The sequence below is a fragment of the Macaca nemestrina genome, chromosome 15 (assembly GCF_043159975.1).
Source record: "Macaca nemestrina isolate mMacNem1 chromosome 15, mMacNem.hap1, whole genome shotgun sequence".
In the NCBI taxonomy this organism is placed as follows: Eukaryota; Metazoa; Chordata; class Mammalia; order Primates; family Cercopithecidae; genus Macaca; species Macaca nemestrina.
This window is the reverse complement of record NC_092139.1, coordinates 114,729,793-114,747,907: the sequence shown is the minus strand read 5'-3', so window position 1 is coordinate 114,747,907 and position 18,115 is coordinate 114,729,793. Positions and strand designations below refer to the sequence as shown.

The window sequence follows — 18,115 nt, the reverse complement described above, 5'->3', positions numbered from 1 at the left end:
CCTCGTGATCCGCCCGCCTCGGCCTCCCAAAGTGCTGAGATTACAGGCTTGAGCCACCATGCCCGGCCTGACAGGCTTGTCTTTTTTAAGCAATTTTTTCTTCCTAGAATATTCTCTGCCCTTAATAAAATCTTTACAATCCCTGCAAAACTTCCAACCCACAAATCCTTCCTCTAGGAGGCAAGTGATGAAACCGGGGAGGGGAGCTTCACATGGTCAAAGCCTGCAGATGCTTCTCCCAAGCTTGCTCAGGGTTGATGGCTCCCACCAGTCTGAGAGCTCCAACGCGAGAAATTCTATTTACTGCTTTAGCGGCCTGGGTATTCTTATTTTGAGGCCATGATAGAAATTCCTTAAGGTTTCATTAGAAGAACAGGAACAAGTTACACGGTTTAACCTCTTTACAGCAACACACATCTTTGTCTGTTGTGAAGCACCGATCCTTTAAACAAAAAATTGCCATATGAAAATGGCCTACTCAGAGGCTGTGCTGAAAATAAAAATATGATTTACTAAAAAGTACAGATTTCGTTGGGGTTCCTTTGGTTATTGTTGCTGCTCTTTTAAACAATCATCCAGCAAATCCGCAATGTGCTTCTTTCTAAACCACAGCACCAGAGAAAATCAATTCAAGTATTTCCCAAACTGCAGCACTGGAACAAACGAGCACTAACCACAAGTTTCTAACCTCCAAGAAAACATGAAATATGCTTTCCAAGGGACACAAGCAGGAAAGGAAGAACCTGCTAAGAACGTGTAATTCACATCTACTGCAAATCATATTTCAAAGAGCTCAATGGGGCTGGGGAACGCTTGTGAAAGTGCTGGCAGGGAAAAGAATCCAACCGTACCCAAACAAGACCTCAGGATGCAGCGTGCGATGAGCGCCCAGGAATGCACTGACGGAGGCACAAACAGTATTTTTAACAGACGATAGACTGAAAAGCAGCTAAATGTAATACTGAAAGTATTATCAGAAGAGCTGCATACAACTTCCTGATATGGAAATTAGGTAGCAACCATCAGACACAGAGTTAAAAATCAGATTCAATCAAGGAACAAAATGGAGTTTGTAATTTGTAGGAGTCCACTTTAGAGTATCACTCAGCAGTTTCCCAAACCGAGCGCCTTCCCCGTGAAGACTGCTGTCACGGCCTTCCGTGCTAAAGTGCGCAGGGAGGGGAAACGGCGCGGTGACCTGCGACGCTGAGCGGGCAGGACCCTGCAAGGCACGTGGCCAGGGCTAAGTTTCCAGCAAAGTGCAGTTTCTCTCCACGTTGTGTGAAATAATTTGCCAAGCATGTCTCTCTTCCATAGCTCATCGCTGACCAGCTGGTATCACAAATGCAGGCCTGGTTCTGCTTGGCATCACTTGCTTAATGCTCTGTTCAAGAATTTAACAAACTATCGGGAGAATATGCCTGGAACGGGCAAGCATTATCTCTCAACTTCCATTTAATTAAACTCTGCTATTGTAATATGACAGTCAGCACATCGTAGGGGGAATTATTTTAAAGATGAAGGTAAAGAGTATTTCAAAGCCCCGACTTAAACATGAAAGCATAATCTGAAACTGCCTGAGCACACACTGTCATTTTTCTGTAATATTAAAGATGTTATTTCCAGACTCAGTAATTAGTTAGATTCCATGGAGGATTATTCTGGCATCCTTGATAGAAAAATGATGTACAGAGCCAGGGAACAGAGTACCGAAGGACCACCATAAACAACCATCTGTCACCTAGATGGTGACAATCACCAAGCTTAATAAGGAGTGAGCACTGCCTGCTTCGGGTGCACACTCACTACTCTCCTGCAAAGCGAATGTACTGAATTCTGATGATATCGGCTTAAGAAGAAGAAATAAGAGCAGCTTGCGCACCAGCAGCTGTCTCAGAAGGATGCCCATGAGGGATCCTGAGCAGGCCAGGATGCCACTGGCGGATGAGGACAGCACCCTGTCCCACCGAGGGCTGGGTGCCACCTCCCCCTTCCCACAGAGAGGGGCTGCACAGGAAGCTGGCTTACCATCTATCCGGCTCACGAGTTCTTCTAACATTTTCACTTTCATTTGAATTCCAGGTTGGGCAAAGGTGTAGTTATCCTAAGGAAAAAATAATAATGTGAATCATAGGCATATAAAATAAAACACACTTTCCAAAAGGGAAAAAGGCAGCTGGGATAAAGGGAACAGCTTGATAATAGGACGAATTCACAAGCAGATTTTATCTTGAGAAACAAATAAGCGGACGCGCACTGCACAGCACAGCCCCTCGCGGTGCCGCCGAGTGCTATTTTGAGAAGGGAAAGTCCAGTATTTCCCGATGTCAGGTGATGAGCATGCACATCTCAGGGAACACTGACTGGTACATTTCTATTTGTAAACGTGAGACACTTATATCTAAATTGAAAATCAGGCATCCAAGTGCATAGCTCATTGACCAGAACAGTCTTTGGGAACTGACCACCTCGCTGGCCACCTGGACCCCGAGCACTCAGCCCTGCTGGAAGCCAATGGCAAATGTGCCCGGCGCTGACAGCACCATCATCGTGGCCACAATCCAAGTGCTGATGACATGATGCTGAAAACAGTGGACATGTGGCTTTACCCTCGGAGATATAGTTGGGTGAACTCAGGTTAAGTTCAGATACTAACAGAAGAAGGTCTGCATAGCATCAAAGGGAAGGGGGCCTGGGCAGTTTCAAGTCAAACAGCCCAGGAATGGGGCCCCAGCTCTAGGACTCAGGAGCTGTGTGACCCTGGCAAGTAACACAACCCCTCTGGGCTTCCGTTTCATTACCAATAACATGAGAGTAATAACACTGCCTTCTAGGACTGTCTGAGGTCTCAAGGAAATAAGTAAGTGGAATGTGGAAGAGATTTCAAGACACAGCAGGTACCGGGCGGTGACAGGTCTATTACTCCTGTGTCACCACCTAAGAGAGCACATACAAGACACTGGGGGGTGCGGCCGGAGAAGACTGGTCACACTGCCTCATCCCACAGCAGGAACACAAAGAGGCAGCTCCCATCAACAAGAGAAGGGCATTCCCTATGCAGGCTGCCCTTTGGGCCTCAGCCAGTGCTCGGGGGCATTTTCAGAAGGAGGGTTTCAACCAGACTCGTGGTTAACAGACTTAATCTGTACCCAACAGCAGTGAATGTGGAAAGCAGAATAATAACCAGCCCCAAAGACGCCCAGGTTCCAATCCCTGGAACCTGCGGATGTGCTGCCTTACATGGCATGGGGAACCAGGGTTGCAGGTGGAACTAAGGTTGCTAATCCATGAACCTGTGCAGAAAGGAGAATCAGAAGGCAGCGAAACGACGGGTGCTGTGCCTGGGGCTCCTGTGGGTTCCGGCCTAGGCTTCTAACTCTTTAGTGAGCACACAGGGCCTCTGGCCCGGCCAGCACTGGGAGATGACTGCCTGTGGCAGCTCTGCCCTCAGGGAGTGACACTGGGGATGGCCCCAGGAGCCTCAGCTAGGGGAAGCCAGGCAGGCCACTGGCCTCAGTAAGGGCACAGGTAATGCAGTCTTGGTCCGAACAGGAGGTGTTGGGCACAGGCAACTGCAGCTCACCAAGCGGGCTCAGGCCACCACGCAGGTACTAGCTTGCAGAAGGCAGCGTCAGGGCAGCCTCTCCGACAGTGGGGGATGATCTGCTGCCTGAGCGCCCAAGAGGGCAGGGGTCTGCAGGCACCACCTGGCAGGACGGAGGTGCTAGCTTTGCGTGACAGGGGAGCAGGTCTACACGGGCAGTTGTCCACATGGCACCCGACATTCAGAGCCCAGGAGTAAAGTGGAAGGACTGATCTGGACTTGATACTGATACTCCTCTTCCATAGGCTCAGGACTGGAAAACGGTTCGAGAACAACGTTCCTGGAGGTGGTCAACCAGGCAGGCCTCCCTGTGCTGTGAGGGGACGCAGCCACAGAGTGCACAGAATCTGCAAGGAAGGGTGACGGGGCACACAGCAAGGGTGTCAGCCCTCGGGAGGCCCCAGTAACGTGGAAACAGCACTCACAGAACCCCCAGCTCCAGAACCCAGGAGGGGACCCCAGGTAAGACAAGTGTGGAGCTGAGTGACTGCTTTCGGGCCAGCAGCATTCCCAAGTCTGGAAAGTCGAATGTGAACACACGCAGCCAGCACTCACTACGTTTCTCTCTCTCTCTCTCTCTCTCTCTCACACATGCACACACACACACAAGCACGCGCACACACACCCGCGCACACACCCAGAGCACACGTGACATCTCCTAACAAGAACAGGCATGGCGGCCGCTGTGGCCCAGAACACAGAAAATGCCTACAAGGCACTGAGGATTTTTCTGTCCCTAGAAATGGAAAATGAGCCGAGTCAGACCTGCCCGCTTGCTGAGGGATTTCTCCCAGGTGGATTTCAAGTGACGGGCTCTGGATTCCAAACTGTCACATCTCTGTGAGGGCAGAACCGCGAAAACTCCGTTTGCCACCTTCACTTAGAATGACGCCAAGGCCCTCTGGTGACCCTGGGTGGCAGGAAGGATGGGCTCCGGAGAGCGGATCTCTGCAGTGACTGCTCCGGGGCCTGGGGATGATCTGTTTCCTAGATGTCGTGGGCCGATTCAGGGATAAGCTTGGAGGCCTCCTGAATTTGGCTGTCCAAAATACAGCGTTTAATGGGCAGGACTTTTAGGCCTGAAGGAGCTGCGACGGTGTCAGTGAGACCCCGGCACCTGTCCAGCTGAGATGGAGCCGCAGCAGCAAGTGAAGGACAAATTGTGAGCTTTCATATATTTGAAATTTAACAGGAGTAAGAAATTTTGGCTCCAGACTTGAATTCCTTTGACTGTCATCATCGTTGGACCTGAACTTGCAGTGGTTACCCTTTAAGACTGAATTTCTCCCCAGAGACTGGACAACAGAAGCAGATTTATGTTAACATTTAGGGCACACTGTGTGTTGCAAGTTTGCATCATGTCGTGGAGGAATCCCGACGAGCCCGGCTGAACAATACAGCCGCACAGAATTAAGGGTGAGAAGTAAACCACAGAGTGTGTGGCCGCCTCCAGTACAGAGAGGCCTTAGGATTACTTAATTAATGTCCTATTCTGACAAATTCTGGAGCCGTGGGGAGCACATTCTAACCACCCCACTGGTCTGTCCTGAGGGATGTGATCTCTCCCACTCCAAGGGAGGCCACGCCCCCGGCTGTCCAGGGCCCTGATGGTTATGTGAATAACAGACAGACCTGGAGTCAGCGCCAGGTGGAGGGAGCGCAGCTGCTGCCTCTCCTGTACTGCCTCTATTCCCAGAAATGCTCGCTCCACGGAGGCTAAAACGGGGAGAGGCGAAGGTGGGTTCAGTCCCTCGCACTTCTCAGAGGTTCCACAGCAGGCGGGCAGGGCCCGGCCCGCAGCGCCGGCTCTGATGGGGTGGGCGAGCCTGATGGGTCCTGGGATCGGTCAGCCAACTCAGTGGCTCTCCCACTAAGACAGGATCTCAGGCTCTCGAGCAGAAATAGTTATTATTTGGCCTCCATCTGCGACAACTTTATTTCTCAATTTGTTCAAAACCCAGGTAGGGAAGACAGGTTCTCAGAAATCCAAACAATAAAAAAGAATGGCACTGAGAGCCCATAAAGTAAAGGTCTGCATTTTGAAAGAGAAAAGGTTTGCATTTTGGAAGACCTGCAAAGACTGACAGCTATGGCCTTGGCATTCTGGCTTCAGACTAGGGGCAGAGAAGACCAGCCTTCAGAAGACTGCAGCACGGACGCCCGGCCCCACCTCCGGAGGGCGAGACACCAAGGCTAGAGCACGGGGCGGGGGTCAGTCTGGGCCCTCCTGGCTCCGGAGGTGAGCCCAGGCTGCAGAAGGCCCCACTCAGTGGCCAGGAAGCCTCCAAGGGCACTCTAAGGAGGCAGACACCGTGGCCAAGGAACGCAGAGCCAGGCGGCTGAGGAAAGGAATGACTAAGACCACCCCATGGCCCTCCCAGCAGCCTGTCCCGGGGAGGCACTGACTGCCCAGGCCCTCCCAGCAGCCTGTCCCGGGGAGGCACTGACCGCCCGGGCCCTCCCAGCAGCCTGTCCCGGGGAGGCACTGACTGCCCGGGCCCTCCCAGCAGCCTGTCCCGGGGAGGCACTGACTGCCCGGGCCCTCCCAGCAGCCTGTCCCGGGGAGGCACTGACTGCCCGGGCCCTCCCAGCAGCCTGTCCCGGGGAGGCACTGACCGCCCGGGCCCTCCCAGCAGCCTGCTGCCCGCAGGCTCCACCAAGACCCCTGGGCAGATCACGGGCTCTGTCTGCTTAAGGCCCAGAAATCAGATTTGCCCTCAGGATACCCCAGCCCAGCACCCCGCCTCCCACACCTGGCCCCCAGATCACCTGTGCTAGTGAACATGTACCTGGGCAGCAAAACAGGATCTTGTAAGCAAAAATACTCTACGCTTATAAAAATATCATTAGTAATAATATTAACATTATTCCCTTCATAAAAAGTAAACACGCATATCCTTTCCAATTGAGATCGTGTGTCTTTGAAAAGGGATGTAATTTACAAAACGTATGAGTCAGAGGGAAGAAAGGAAGGGCTGAAGACAATGGCCTTTTGCGAAATGTTTCACAGAAGGTAAAGTCTGTGAATATAAATTTTTTAACATGCTCTCAGCTTGCCTTACACCTGTTGCCATTACAACATCACACTCCTCCCAATAACAAATAACACTTTCTGGGCTTTTCGGAAGAAAAGTAGAATAAAATTTTCTCAGGGAGCATTTTAGAGAAGAGTTGAAATATAAATTCCTATCAGCTCAGCTGGAAGTACCAGGAGGCAAACCTGCCAGCTCACGGAGAAGTCAGACTCCTCCTGCCTCTCTGACAAAGGGCTCTTCCACCTGGACCAGGATCCAACTCCCCACAAAGTCCAGCCTCCCCTTTCCAGGCTAATCTCACCGTAACACAGTGTCTTCCCCACGCCGAAACCAAATGTGCCTTCCGCACACAGGCATTGACCTGCCTCCGAAACAGCTCAGGAAGTCTCTTCTGCAAGCAACGGCCTGAGAGACCAGATTCCTTCAACTCTTAAAAGACTCCCTTCCACGTCCTCTCAGGGGCCCCTGGCCACCAGCCCTCAACACAGAAGCTGGGCTCTGATCACGCAAGGACAGAGCTAGGAAGCCTCCTGTCACAGCTGCACTCCACTGTCAGCCGTTCAGACATTAAAGCAGTTAATGCACCAGTCCAGCAGAAGGCAGAACCACATCAGATACTAGTTCTTTCATCTGTTCAACAAACACTGAAAGCCTCCTACGTGCCAGAAAATCAAGTCCTGAGTATCGATGTGTGCGAAGGAGTCAAACACACAGGCCTGGGAATGCCATCCCCGGAGAGTCCTGCTTGCAAGGCCGGTCCCCGGCGGGTGCCTAGAATGTGGGTTTCGGGAGAGTTCCCACCATTCCCTGACTGATCTGGCTGACTCGGCGGGTCTACACTGTGCGGTGTGGTTCACCCTGGGCACCTGCTCTCCCCCTAGGAGGCTACATTTGGGCACATGCCAAGCAGAGAGTGTCCGTATGCCCAGTCCCCACTAACATTCTCGGTGCTGAGTCTCTAATGTGCTTCCCCAGTAGGCACAATGTTTCGGACAGGTCGTCCCAGCCCCATGCTGGAGTGATCCAGTGTGTCCTGTGTGACTCCGCCAGGAGAGGGCTTGGAAGCTCACCCCACTTCCTCTGGACTTTACCCCTTGATGGAGTCTCCTCTGCATCCTTGCCCTGTGAGGAATCACAGCCACGAGTGTGGCTCCGTGGGGTGGCCTTGGGGTCCCTTGACACAGATGGGGAAAAGTAGACAGGTAGACAGGGCCCTTCTGTTCACAGGGATGACAGTCTGGCAGCTGAGCCAACGTTCACCACATGCCAGGCAAGTGCACATTTACTGCTAACGAGGACCTGGGTGGCCACACCATCACAGCACAGAACCAGGCTGGGCCTGGAAAACCACTTGGAGGGTGTCAGGCCTGAGCAGAGATGAGAGAGAGAGTTCAGGCACCATGCGACAGAGCCCCGGCGGCCCGAGGGAGCACGTCACATCCCAGAAATGAAAGAGGCCAGGGCAGCTGAAGGGCAGTGAGGAAGCTGCGGCTAAGGTAGGAGGAGACTGTTCCGAGGCTGGAAGGCCATGTCCGAGGCAGCGGCGAGGCTGGAAGGCCATGTCCGAGGCAGCGGTGAGGCCCAGGCAAGGCTCTCAAATGCAGGTAATGAAATGCAAATGGGGGCCACTGCAGGTAAGAGATTTGCATCACAGAAAGATGATGTAGAAACAACGGAATGAGGCCAAAGAGGATGCAGGGGTATCATTCATGAGGCAACTGCCGTAATCCAGGCAAAGTGACCACACGCGCTTCCCACGGAAGACAAAGTCAACCCCAACTGTCCACACTGCCTTCTGCTGAGCCGACTGATCAGCTCGTGCACCTGAACGCAGGACTTGCCATTTATTCCTATTAGCTCATTCATTTGATTGGTTCCCGGCTGGCAATGCAGGCAGTTGAACCCGTTCTGAATCCTGATTGTGCCTTCTATCACATTCGCTGTCCCTCCCAGCTGAGAGGCACTGGCTAAACAGATCCCCTTGACGTCTTCACTGCAGTCTCTGCAAAGAGGAGGGAAGGGCAGGGCCAATGACGGGGCTCTGCAGCAGCTCTCAGAAAGTGCCCTCAGAGCACAAAGGTGTCCAATTCGATGAAGCCTTGTTTAAGCCCCTGCTTTCCTACCTGCCAGGTTCATTTCTCTGATCTCCTGTGTCCCCATCTGTGAAATGGAGAGAGGAAGAGCTCCATTGCAAGGGTACAGAGGGTATTGAGTTACTGTGTCTAAAAGAACCTAAGACAACATCCATACAAAATGCAAACCCAACCTCCCCCCAATTCTGCACCTTCCATGACATGTCGGCCACGAAACAGTGGTTTAAGGCTGAAGGCTCCCAACCCAGCCAGGCCAGAGGAACCAGTGCCTCTGTAAACCACCAGAAACATGGCTGTCACTTGTCTTCAGACACAGACCAAGCAGCAGAGTAAAGCGGCCGCACCAGCAGGAGGCGGCCATCCATGGTCACTCCCAGATGCACACTGCGAGGAGCAGAGCCGTCATGAACGCCGGCGCGGGAGGGGGACAGCCAGTAAGCCAACGAGAAGAGAAGCAACCGTAGCACAAGCAGTCAGGCTGGAAAGGCTCCAACTGCGGGATTTCAACCAAGTCACATTCTGGTAAAGGCGAAACTATGGAGACAGTAAAAAGCCCAGGGGTTGGGTGGAAGGGGATGACCAGGCAGGGCACGAGGGTGTTCAGGGCAGGGGATGACACTGTATGACACTTTCTTGGTGGACTCGTCACTGCACACCTTTCAAAACCCACACCTTTCAAAACCTACAACACAAAAAGTCAACTCTGGTGTAAACTATGGACTTGAGCTGACAATAATGTATCGATATTGATTTCTCAATTGTAACACATATGCCTCACTAAAGTCACTGAGGGGAGATGCTAATCGCAGGGAGGCTGGGGCTGAAGGAGGACGCTGAGGAGCGCATGGGGCCTCTCCACCTCCTGCTCGATTTTTCTGCAAAGCTGACACTGCTCTAAAAAGCCAAACTCCATTAATTTAAAAAAATACTCAATTCATCCAAAGAAGGTAGGGAAAAAAGAACAAATAAGAAAAGATGAAACAAATAGAAAATAAATAGGAAAATGGCAACCTAAACTCCAACCATATAAATAATTAGGTTGGACAGATCAGATGAATATATATGTGTGTGTGTATATATATGTATATGTAAAAAATATATATACACACATATATATATGGTCTAAGCACACACTAAAAAGTTAAGAAAGCAAACTCCAAGAATAAACTATCTACAAGAGTATATTTTAAATAAAACATATATTTCGTGACCAGGCGCGGTAGCACATGCCTGTAATCCCAGCACTTTGGGAGGCCGATGTGGGCAGATCCGTTGAGCCCAGGAGTTCAAGACCAGCCTGGGAAACATGGCGAAACCCCATCTCTACCCAAAAAATATAAAAATTAGCCAGGTTGGTGGCACCTATAGTTCCAGCTACTCAGGAGACTGAGGTGGAAGAATCACTTAAGCCTGGGAGACAGAGGTTGCAGTGAGCTAAGATCACACCACTGCACTTCAGCCTGGGCAACAGAGTGAAGCCCTGTCTCAAAAAAAAAAAAAAATATATATATATATATACACACACACACATATATAATATATACACACACACACACATACACACACATACACACATATATAGTGACTCTGTTTCACATTTTGGCAATTTTCTTAATATTTCAAACTTTTTCATTATCATTACATCTTTTATGGGGATCTGTGATGAGTGGTCTTTGATGTTACTATCGTAATTGTTTTGAGGCACCACAAACCACGTCATGTAAGACAGCAAACTTAATCAATAAACGTTTTGTATGTGTTCCAACTGCCCTGCTGACCAGCAGTTCCCCATCTCTCTCTCTTCTCAGGCCTTCCTATTTTCTGAGACACAACAATATTGATATTAGGCCAAGTAAAAACCCTATAATGGGTTAAGTAAAGAAAGAGTTGGACGTTCTCTCACTTTAAATCAAAAGCCAGAAAGATTACGCTTGGTGAGGAAGGCATGCAAAAAGCTGAGACAAGCCAAAAGGTAAGCCTTTTTTTTTTTTTTTTTTTTTTTTTTTGCCGAGCAGCCAGGTTGTGAAATGCAAAGGAAAAGTTCTTGAAGGAAATTAAAAGTGCTACTCCAGTGAACACACGAATGTTAAGAAGGCAAAACCGGCTTCTTGCTGATGTGGACAAAGTTTCAGTGGTCTGGATAGAAGACCGAAACAGCTACAACATTTTCCTAAGCCAAAGCCTAGTCCAGAGCAAGACCCTAACTCTCTTGAATTCTATGGAGGCTGACAGAAGTGAGGAAGTTACAGAAGAAAGGGTGGAAGCTAACAGAGGTCAGTTCATAAGGTTTAAGGAAAGAAGCCGTCTCCAACGCATAAAAGTGCACGGTGAGGCAGCAGGTGCCGAGGGAGAAGCTGTAACACATTCTCCAGAAGATCTAGTCAAGATAATTGATGAAGGTGGCTACTCTAAACAACAGATTTCCCTGGAAGAAGACGCCATCTATGACTTTCATTGCTAGAGCGGAGGAGTCAGTGCCTCACTTGAAAGCTTCAAAGGACCAGCTGACTCTCTTGTTAGGGACTAAAGCAGCTGGTGACTTCAAGTTAAAGCCAATGCTCACTTACCATTCTGAAACTCTAGGGCCCTTAAGAAGCACGCTCTATAAATGGAACAACAAAGCCTGGATGACAGCACATTTGTTTACAGCAGGGTTTACCAAGTATTTTAGGCCCACTGTTGAGACCTACTGCTCAGAAAGAAAGATTTTGTTCAAAATATTCCCGCTCATGGACAACACACCTGGTCCCGCAAGAGCTCTGATGGAGACGTGCAGGAAGATGAAAGTTGTGTTCGTGCCTGCTGATGCAATATTCATTCTGCAGACCATGGATCAAGGAGTACTTTCAACTTTCAAGTCATTATTTGAGAAATATACTTGATAAGGCTATAGCTGCCATAGACAGTGATTCCTCTGATGAACTGGGCAAAGTCCATTGAAAACCTTATGGAAAGGACCTGCTTTTCTAGATGCCATTAAGAAATTTGTGATTCATGGGAAGAGGTCAAAACACCAACATTAACAGGAAGTTTGAAGTTGATTCTAACATTTGTGGATGACTTTGAGGGGTTCAATACTTCAGTGGAGGAAGTAACTACACATATGGTGGAAATAGAAAGAGAACAGAATTAGAAACAGAGTCTGAATATGTGCCTGAATTACTGCAGTCTCACAGTAAAATTTGAATGGATAAGAATATGCTTCTTATGAATGACGGAAAAAAGTGGTGTTTTGTTTGTTTGTTTGTTTTCCAGAATGACTGGACTCCAAGACTGGACTTCGTTTCTTGAGACGGAAGCTATTCCTGAAGAAGATGCTGTGAACATTGTTGAAATGACAACAAAGGATTTAGAACACTCCACAAGCCTAGCTGATAAAGCAGTGGCAGGGTTTGAGAGAACTGACTGGGGTTTTGAAAGAAGCCCTACTGTGGATAAAGTGCCATCAAATAGCTCGGCAAGCTACAGAGCACTCTTCCAGGAAAAGGAGGCTCCGTTGACACAGCAAACTTCAAACTGTTGTCTTAATTTAACGAATTGCCACAGCCACCCCAACTTCAGCAACCACCACGCTGATCAGTCTGCAGCTGTCCATACGAGAAAAGACCCCCCCCACCGAGAAAAAGATTACAACTTGCTGAAGGCTCAGATGATCATTTGCATTTTTTAGCAATAAAGTAGTTTTGAATTCAGGTATGTAGGCTTTTTAGACACAATGCTACTGTATGTTAATAAATTAAAGTATAATATAACTTTTACATGCATTGAGAAAGCAAAAAACTTGTGTGGCTAGTTTTATTATGATAGGTGCTTTCTTGTGGTGGTTTGGAATCAAACATGCATTATCTCCAAGGTATACCTATAAAAACCATTTGTCTCGCAAAGAAAGAAGAGTCTCTTTATTTGCTGATGATATCACTGTGTACAGAAAATCCTAAGGCATCTACTAACAAGCTCCTAGCAATAATAAGCGACTCTAGCAAGATTACTAGAAACAAGTAGAGTATTTTCCAAAAGTGGCCACATTGTCTCCCGTCCCACATGCTCTTTCAGGAGGGGACTATGCCACTCCGGCATCGAGAGATGGAGGCTAATTTCTCCCTCTTTGAATTAGAATAGGCTTGTGACTGCTGCCACCAAAAGCGTACAGGGGGCACGACTTCTGAGTACGGTGTGTGACTTCTGAGGCTCAGTCACGAAAAATGCAGCTTCCACCTTGTTTGCGGACAGAGTCTCACCGGGAGCCTTGAACCATCCAGCGACAGGTCTGACTATCCCAAGGCCACCATGCCATGAGGACACTCAGTGCGTGGAGAGGCCAGGAGTGGGCGATCCAACCCAAAATCCTACTCTTAGAGTCACGCAGGCCCAGGGCGCCAGGCTCTTAAATGAACGGGAGTCTAGATGCTTCCAGCCCCCACCCGAGATTCCAGACATCATGGTACACAAATGAGCCGTCCACACCAGGCCCTGACGGAGATCCTGACCCACAGAACCCGAGAGCACAAAGGCACAGCTGCTTCCAGTCAGGGGGTTTGGGAGTCATCTGTTAGGCAGCAGCGCCTAGGAAACTGTCCGTTTGCAAAAATCAGCTGTATTTGTATATACCCCTAGTATATCAATCCCAAATTGATTTACTACAAATCAATAGTAAAAAATCCAAAAATAAAAAATACCAACAAAGCTATACCATTTGAAGTAACATCAGAAAAAAACAAAATATTCAGAAATAAATTTAACAAAGTATGAGCAATACCCCACACCAAAAACTGCAAAATGTTTGTGAGGATAAATTAAAGAATACCTAAAGAAATATACTATGCTCACAGATAAGAAGACTCGATATTTGTTAATATTGTCAATATGAGGGAAACTGACATACAAATTCCACATATTCTCATTCAAAATCTCAATAGGCTTTTTTTTTGGTAGGAAATGGCAAATAACAAACTTTATATAAAAATGCCAAGGACCAAAATTACTTAAGATAATTTTTAAAAAGAACAAAGAGGATGGTCTTACCCAACACCATGAAAATCTGCAGTAATGAAGACAGTGTGAACCGGATTAAGATCCATTCGTAGGTCAATGGGACAAAACAGGGTGTCCAGAAACAGACACACACTTATACAATCATCTAATTTTCAGCAAAAGTGAGATAGGACAAAACTGTTTTCAATAAATGGCATGTTGTTCACCAGGATATTTGTAGAGGAAAAAAATGAACCCTGACATCTTCCTTACACCATATACAGAAATTAAGTCAAGCTAGGTTGTAGACCTAAAACTAAAAACTAAAATTATTAATCATAACATGGGTATAAATCTTGGCATTGTGGAGGTAGGCAGGACACAGAAAACTATTACGACAAAAGAAAAAAAATGATAAATTGATTTTATCAAAGTTGAAACTGTTGGCTCATAGAAGACGCCATTAATGAAATGAACTGACAAGTCACAGGACTCAAAAGCATGCTCAAAAGATCTATCTTGACAAAGGACTGCTATTGGAATTGGAACAAATGAAGACCCTGCGGGGGATGCAATGTTGGAGAAATCGCATTCTGACGTGGTACGGCCAGAACTTAACAGGCATCTAGAAGAAGATGTGGACATGAATGTTCCCAGAAATGTTATTCACAAGAGCCCAAGACCAGAAACAGCCTCGGCTGCCACCAACAGGAGGACGGATAAACTGTGATAGATTCACACGGTGGAATACTACTTAGTAATCAAAAGGAATCTACTATTCATTCAGGCAACCACATGGATTCTTATGGTTTTCAATGCTATTGTAAATTGAATTTTTTAATTTTCATTTTTAAATTGCTTGCTGTTCAATGATTAATTCTTAATGAACCTTCTGTCACAGGCCAGTAACTAACACATTCTTATCTGTTTAATAAACCTTTCTAAAATCTTGGCAGGAGTCCTCAATTTTATTGACTGGGACTCTGAAATCACCTACCTCAGATTCTTCCCCACAGGGACACAGTCGAGCTGGCATCTGGGGCAGGTGTGGATTTGACACATCTAAACGGACTCGGCGCTCCATGCATTCATTCTCCTACCCCAGGCCTCCACCAAGCGCTCCAATGCCCTGTCCAGGTGAAGACTCTGCTTCTTGACGTATACAACAAATGCCAAATCACAGCTCAGTTGGAGTGCACTTTCTCTCTGCCACCTTCCTGGGCATCAGACCAGTCCTTCCTTTGTTACTCTCTTTCAGATAATGACATCCCTGGGGCTCAGTCCATTCCAAGTTCCAGCTGCCTGAGCTCATGGCAGAGGCTCCTGAGCTGTCCTCAACTGCCTTTGGCCGGCCCCCTCTGTGAACAAGCACTGTAAGGAGCCGCACGTCTCCCCAGCTTGGTGTGCAGGATAGGGTTTCCCCCAGCTACCATGTCACCTCCCTGGTGTTAACACCAATGGTCAACTCACACCAGCCCTGCCTGAAGGCTAACACCTGCTGGCAGGCAGAGTCCACTCCAGCCTGAGCCACGGGCCTGGCCGTTTCCTGACCTTCCTCTAAATGAGTCACAACGCCACTGCGTTTCTGGCCTTTTCTCTGACAAGTTCCAAGACAATTTAGTCACTTTCCCCAATATTCCTATCACTTCCATGCCACCGACCAGTTCTTAGAATTCAATAATTCTTCCCCAAGGAAAGGAAATGTAAATGACTAATTATAAAAGGCAACGGTTCTTTTCTACTCAAAGAAGCCGTCCCGTTAAGTAATGAATCTACGAGTAATAGTATGACTTCGGGGTAGGCAAATATGGAAGCTGTAATTCAAGAAGTCATAGCGAACCGACAACCTTGGGGCGAGTGCTGTTAGTGAAATGAAAAGACTGGCAGAAGTGCAAGAATAATCCCCTAAAAGCCTGAGAGGGCCTCATCCAGCCTGAACTTTATATATATATATTTTTATATATATTTTTATATATATATATTTATATATATATATATATATAATTTTTTTTGAGATGGAGTCTGGCTCTGTCGCCCCAGCTGGAGGGCAGTGGCTCAATCTCGGCTCACTGCAACCTCTGTCTCCTGGGTTCAAGCAATTCTCCTGCCTCGGCCTCCCGAGTAGTTGGGATTACAGATGCGTGCCACCACGCCTGGCTAATGTCTGTATTTTTAAAAGAGACAGGGTTTTACCATGTTGGCCAGGCTGGTCTCAAACTCCTGGCCTCAAATGATCCACCCGCTTCGGCCTCCCAAAGTGCTGAGATTACAGGCGTGAGCCACCGTGCCCAGTCCAGAACTTCTCACTGGATACCCAGTTTAAACTCCCAGGGAGAGGGAGGGGCTGAAACAGCACTAGTTCAGCAGCTTCCACTGCCTAGAAAGTGCACACTCAAAGCCAGTTATCTTCAGGCCCCGAAGCCAACGTGCTGTGTTAAAGCAAATACTTCTTAAAGAAGGGTTCCATCAGCTGGAATCGGCCCAGGTGTATTTCTGTGATCTACACGAAAAATCATCCCCAAAACATAGCTACTAATACCAAATAGCATTAAAAGGACATCCATGAAACCACCGAAAGAAACAGCCCACCAAATTTTTTTTTTTTAATTAAGTGACTGGAACCCTCACAGTGTACTTGGTAGAGAAGAAGAAAACAAACAAACAAAAAAACCTGGTCTTCTCATTCTGGCACCAGCTACTCTGCCAGCTGGTTGGGGAGCCACAAAGGACCCTCCCTCCAACCTCACACCCCAGGTCACTACAGAAAAACCAGAGCCCCGGAAACCCACACACGGTCAACCTGTGCACACCCACCCACCTCACATCACCCAGAGAACGACACACACAGAGTGAAACTCAGGCAAATGGGCAGAAAGCCCAGCTGGGAAAGAAAATGAAAAATAAAGACAAGAATGCAAAGAAATTATTTCTCCAAATTAAGCTTATCTGAATTTTTTTAAAGTACTTACAATCAAAGCTACCACACAACTGAGGAAGACAGCACAGAAATTCTGTCCTCAACATTGAGGATTAGTCCCCATGAGGCTTAAATGGGAGGTTCAAGGTCATCACTGCCGCACTGAGTGGTACCCCACTTTGAGGGCAACCCACCCCTGCCCTACCTCACACCCGTTTGCCCACAAGCCAGCCTGGGCACCCTCCTGCGCTGTGGAAACTTGACCAGATGGTCTGCCGTGCCAGATCCAAGACACTTATTGCACCACAAAATACAGGACTTTTCTCACAACCTCATTCACTCTCAAGATGACACCGTCCAGCTGGAGTCAGTAACAGGGTCACGCAGGTGGAAAATGTTGAGCCCAGATCCAGTGACTGCAAGTGCAGCATTCCTATGCAATGCTTCTTCCTGTGGTGCCACAAGGGTTCTTCCCAGGCGGAACTGTCCATGCAGCGGCATCTCCCGGTGGTGGTAACCACTGAAAAGCTCCCCAGACATTCCTAATGAGGCAGTAGGGCACCCCACCGCCGCCACCACTCCACACCGGGCACTTGCTCCGCATGGCCAACAAGGTCTACAGCTGGCCTCGGTGTTCTTGCACCTGCCCGCCAATGCCTGTCCTGCCACCACCTAGTTTAGGCTCCTGTTTGGGTCCTAGGTGAAACTCCCCTCCTTCATCCAAATACAGCCCACATCCCACTGCAAGCGTAGACGTCCCTCAGGGCAGTGCAAATGACCTCGATTTGTTGTTCACATGACCGGCAGGTCAGCAATGGGTTTCCAGGCATTACTTGCTGGACGGAGCATCTCCCCTAAGACCAGCACATCTGGAAATGTAGCTGCTTTGCCTTTTCCCCCAACACCAAATGCCCCCGAGTAAAAAGACTGTCTCTTGGCTGGGCGTAGTGGCTCATGTCTGTAATCCCAGCACTTTGGGAAGTCGAGGAAGGTGGATCACGAGGTCAAGAGATCAAGACCATCCTGGCCAACATGGTGAAACCCCGTCTCTACTAAAAATATAAAAATTAGCCGGGCGTGGTGGCGTGTGCCTGTAGTCCCAGCTACCCGACAGGCTGAGGCAGGAGAATCGCTTGAACCCGGGAGGCAGAAGTTGCAGTGAGCCAAGATCGTGCCACTGCACTCCAGCCTGGCGACAGAGCAGGACTCCATCTCAAATAAAAGAAAAAGACTGTCTCTTAGACACCTAGCAGGAAGGGCATCGATCCACCAGAGATGAGTGATGAGGCCCGAGTATCTGGGGAGGGTCACAAGGACACTTTCCAGAGCTGTCAAACATCAACCCAGCTTCCCAGCCTCAAGCTCCAGCACACACTCCTACTCCCTAAGCACTCTGAGTGATCCCACACCATGGAGTCTCAATTTAGTCTAGAATGCTCTTCTAAATCTGCTAATCCCCCACCCAGACCTTGGTCTACCGGGCTCCTGGTAACTG

General features: G+C 48.4%; 1 protein-coding gene across 8 annotated transcripts in view; it reads right to left on the bottom strand.

Annotated features, from left to right (window-relative positions):
- LOC105489792 (TBC1 domain family member 22A) overlaps positions 1 to 18,115 on the bottom strand; it is a 414,387-nt gene that overhangs the window by 170,337 nt on the left and 225,935 nt on the right. For all 8 annotated transcript variants that reach the window (XM_071080773.1, XM_071080772.1, XM_071080767.1 and 5 more), the window contains one exon: positions 2,029 to 2,104. In XM_071080773.1, coding sequence (XP_070936874.1) covers positions 2,029 to 2,104 — 76 coding nt within the window. The remainder of the gene's footprint in view (positions 1 to 2,028; positions 2,105 to 18,115) is intronic.